Source organism: Colletotrichum acutatum, assembly GCF_030867785.1.
Source record: "Colletotrichum acutatum strain CBS 112980 chromosome Unknown BDZ83scaffold_365, whole genome shotgun sequence".
NCBI classification, from domain to species: Eukaryota; Fungi; Ascomycota; class Sordariomycetes; order Glomerellales; family Glomerellaceae; genus Colletotrichum; species Colletotrichum acutatum.
In genome coordinates this window covers 145-4,193 of record NW_026849359.1, presented here as the reverse complement: position 1 = coordinate 4,193, position 4,049 = coordinate 145, and the positions used below count along the sequence as shown (strand labels likewise).

Here is a 4,049-nt window from a genome sequence, read left to right as displayed (position 1 = left end):
CGAGGCCTTTCTCCGCGTGACGGACTTCTTCCAGAAGATCTGTCTGCGGTAGCAGCATCCACACCTAGGTAGATGTGAGTGCGGACTACAAAGAACCTCCCGATTCCAAGGGACGATTTGGGAAAGAATGAAACTGGGGCACCAGCGGGAACCGGGGACAGACAGAACGCGTAGTGGCCACAAGGCATGATTTGGAGGACGATGTAAAGAGACGACGTACTGTAGAGTAGGTAGCCTTGGCTCACGGCCCTCCACGCCATATACCCTTCGGGAGGTCTGCGGTAAGGGCTCTAGCCCGGCCGCCACGGCGTTAAATACAACAACAACAACAACAACAACACCAACTTAGGTTTACAATGTGTCCTTCACAAGCCTGCCCTGCACGTACACTTGAGCGATATTACGATCATCTCCAGTCATCAAAAACTTCTCAAACACTGTCCGAAGGCTGTCTGTCTCTTCTCGGACGGTCATGACCCCAGATGCTTCGTCAAGGGAGCTTGTGACTAGTATCGCATCAAACGCTTTGCCGATAGCGAAGTTTCCAATCATGTCTTCGAGACAACACACCTGAGCTCCCCCGAGAGTTGAAAGGTAGAAAACCTCGTCTAGAGATATTGCCTTGTCTTTGCCGCCTGACATAACTTCGCGTGCGTTGGAAGCTATGATTGCCTGACGTATGCTGTCGAGCATGCTTGATGAAAATCCGCCACCGCTGTCAGTTCCGAGGCCAACCTTGATCCCCTTGGTCAGAAACTGACGTACGGAGGCCGCCATGAAGCCTCCTCCAACTGTCATGTTCGATATGGGGCAGTGTGCAACACCGCACTGAAGCTCTTTGATCCTGTCCATCTCGTAGTCTGTCATGAAGGTGCAATGTGCAAGAATTGAACGCTGGTTCAGGAGACCATAGTGTTGGTAGAGGTCTACCTCGCTGGAAAACTGTGGGAACAGCTCTCTTGTCGCCTTGATCTCCTGCTCGGCTTCATTGAAATGTGTTTGGATCGCTAGCTCTGGGTCTTGGGATGCCATCTGACCCAGGCCTTTGAGCAAGTCGGGGGTGCAACATATAGCGAATCTTGGAGTCAAGACAGGGCGAATCAGCTGTCCGGTGGGGTCGATCTTGCGAATGTGTTTGACGCATTCCTCCGTTTCCTTCAGAGACGACTCGGCAGATTCATCATGGAGATAGCTTGGAGCGTTACGATCCATGTTACACTTTCCTATGAAAGCCCTCTGATTCAGCTGATGGCAGATGTCGGCCAAAATCTGTGTCGCTTCGGCGTGTTTTGACCCGTAGTAGGAAGCCGCCGTAATGCCTTGCTTGAGGAAGCCCTTTACGCAGCTCTCGTAGATCTTGCGGGCGTATGCAGGGTCGGAAAAGCGAGCTTCGTGGGGAAATGTGACTTGATCAAGCCAGTCTAGGATATGGAGTCCCTGCCCCTGGCCTCTCATTGCCCATTGCGGAGCGTGGTTGTGCGTGTCGATGAAACCGGGAGATATGAACTGGCCCTTGGCAAGAACCTTGACTTTTTGATCGATGGGGAGCTTTGCAGACAGCTCATCGACGGATATTTGAGTGTAGAATTGAGAAATCAGTCCATCAGATCCAACCACGATTCCGGCGCTGTCAAGTATCTCAACTTGGTTCGGGCCAAGCGAGTGGATGACTCCTCCATGAAATGCTGATGCCATGCTGAAAATGTACTTCGTTTATGCATCTGAGATCTGCTATGAGAGGCCCTTGAGAGAGTCTGCAGAGTCTGTCGGCTCAAGAGCCTATTTCGGACAATACTCAATAGAGAAGAATGTGGTGATGGTATCAAATCTGATGGAATTCGAGGGCCAGCAATGTGAGGGGATTTGGTGCACTCAAGGTACGTACCGTTGTTCCACTCGAGATAAGGACGGGTCTATCTTATCACATCGCTGATAAGCAATACTCTCGGCTGAGTTCGGGTGAGTTTACGCCCGGTCAATATCTCATCTCGCACTTAAGGTATGTCTCATTTCTTGACGTACATGACGAGCCTAGAAACTAGACAGGATCGACGTTACCCTTGATTTACTGTTATTCAAGTTCCATTTCAGGCCCGTGGCTGGAGAGAACATCTCTATAGCCACTAACGTGACCCAGGCCAAAACCGCTGCTCGACTCATCCAAGCGCAAAGGGATCTCTATCAAGAGATTCAGATATGCCATCTGATACTCCATCTTCATATCGCAAGACCCAGCGCGCCCCACGAAGTTGTCGATCCTGCGCTGCTCGCAAGGTCAAGTGCGATAAAAGATTACCATGCTCAACTTGCATTCGCCAGGGCACGCCTGAATCATGCTCACGAGAACTTGTGATGGTGCGGGGTGAAGTTACAAGGTCGATTCTCAATCTTGAGCATGTTTCCTCTAATAAGCTGACTGGCATTTGAATCATAGAGGGAAAGATCTAGTCAAGTTACCAACATACGATGAGCTGGTTCAGGAGAATCAGCGACTAAGAACAGCTCTTGAAGCCTCTCACGTTCGCCCCACTTCTGATTTATCGCTTCGAAGGCCGAGGACTGCGCAAAAGTTGTTGGAGTGCCATGACCCGCTAGAGGAGATGGTATTCAAGTCTCCATCATTTTCACAGGTGTCTCGACATCACCGAGGATGGAGTACGGTTGACGTACCCTGCCGAAAGTCTAGCGAGCTGCTAATCGCTTATGACAAGAAGTGGAATTCCTGGGTCCACTATGCCCTCGAATATCCCGAGTTCGATGGGGAACACACTCAGTTTATGGATAATTTAGAAAAGGGCACTGTCTTGTCTGATTGTGATCCTGGTTGGCTATCAGTGTATTTCAGTGTCATCACGGTCAGTCTCTACATGAATCCATCCTTTCGAGGCCACAGCACTGATCCGACTGCCTCTAGTAGGCTGCTCTATTGATGATGGATAATAAGGAGGCTCGCGAGATACTTCCTGCAGGTGAAGCCATGCCCACCTTTTCTCAACTTCATGCGCCCACGTCTGACTGTGTCCGTCGGCATTCAGGAGACCTTGAAAGTATGCTACAACGGTGGTATAAGACTGCCTTGTTCTGTCTCGAAGAAGCAGACTATATGAGAAGTAGCACAATTCGCCCTGTTCAGGCGATTGCAGTACTTGGCATGTGCTTCCACAATTTCGGAGATTCTGTTCTATACCGTCATCTCTGGAGCTGCGCAATACGAATCGCACGGAATCTCGGGCTGGACGGCAACTAAGTTCCACATCCTCCTACGGAGCTGGGCCTCGAAGCTCAAAGGCGTCTATAGTAGACCTTGATTATTTATAAATGGTAGTGTTAAGAGTCCAGCCCACGTAAGTCTACGTTAGGGGGATTTTAGTATATAGAATCTAAGCTAAAGAGTAGAGGTTTTTAAAGCGGAGGTTCTATAGAGGTTCTATAAAAAAAAGCGCTTAAATAGGACCTCTATAAAAACGGCGTAATAAGCTATAATAATATTTAAACTAAAGCTCGGATTTATTAATTAAGTTTAGCCTATAATACGTACCCCCCTACCTCGCTTTTAAAACGAATCCGCTACTGGTCCGTTTTTTAATTATAAATACCCCGGGTAATTAATATTACGGCTAGCTAGTCGTAATAAATATATTAATAAAAGTTAAGGCTACGAAGGCTAAGTAAATAGTATCGTAGTTATAAATAGCTTTTTTAAAGCTATATCTATAAATCGTAAAATAAATAAGGCTTCGGTAATTAATTATAGTTTTATTAAAAGGGGTTTTTAATAAAAATAGCTAAAAGCAATTGTAAAATTTAATATTAAGTTAATTATTAAAAAAACTATAGGAAGTCTATCTTTAAACCCGGCTCGAGTCTATCCTATATATAAGTCTCGTTTTTAAATATATCCTTTATTTTTTAAGTTATTTTTAATTAATCTAATCTATAATAATCGTTTAGCCCCTAAGTCGTATTAAATTATTTTAATTTAAAATAATCTTTATCTTATTTTATTATTATATAATTTATTTATAGTTCTTTTATTTTGTAAGGAGTAG

General features: G+C 46.0%; 2 protein-coding genes across 2 annotated transcripts; one reads left to right on the top strand and one right to left on the bottom strand.

Annotated features, from left to right (window-relative positions):
• Positions 1-264: 264 nt before the first annotated feature.
• BDZ83DRAFT_645635 (guanine deaminase) lies at positions 265-1,844 on the bottom strand. Its single transcript, XM_060509869.1, has one exon. The coding sequence runs from the start codon at positions 1,693-1,695 to the stop codon at positions 352-354; it is 1,344 nt and encodes a 447-aa protein (XP_060357009.1). The 5' UTR covers positions 1,696-1,844; the 3' UTR covers positions 265-351.
• A 137-nt stretch (positions 1,845-1,981) lies between these two features.
• BDZ83DRAFT_645633 (uncharacterized protein) lies at positions 1,982-3,413 on the top strand. Its single transcript, XM_060509868.1, has 4 exons — positions 1,982-2,375; positions 2,435-2,855; positions 2,918-2,969; positions 3,036-3,413. Exons 1-4 carry the CDS (start codon positions 2,197-2,199, stop codon positions 3,245-3,247), a joined length of 864 nt encoding a protein of 287 aa, XP_060357008.1. The 5' UTR covers positions 1,982-2,196; the 3' UTR covers positions 3,248-3,413.
• Positions 3,414-4,049: the final 636 nt, after the last annotated feature.

Coding starts and splice junctions, on each gene's coding strand:
- BDZ83DRAFT_645635 (XM_060509869.1), bottom strand. CDS start 1,695: ATGGCATCAGCATTTCATGGAGGAGTCATCCACTCGCTTGGCCCGAAC.
- BDZ83DRAFT_645633 (XM_060509868.1), top strand. CDS start 2,197: ATGCCATCTGATACTCCATCTTCATATCGCAAGACCCAGCGCGCCCCA. Junction 2,376..2,434: donor GTGCGGGGTGAAGTTACAAG/GTCGATTCTCAA, acceptor TTTGAATCATAG/AGGGAAAGATCTAGTCAAGT. Junction 2,856..2,917: donor TGTATTTCAGTGTCATCACG/GTCAGTCTCTAC, acceptor TGCCTCTAGTAG/GCTGCTCTATTGATGATGGA.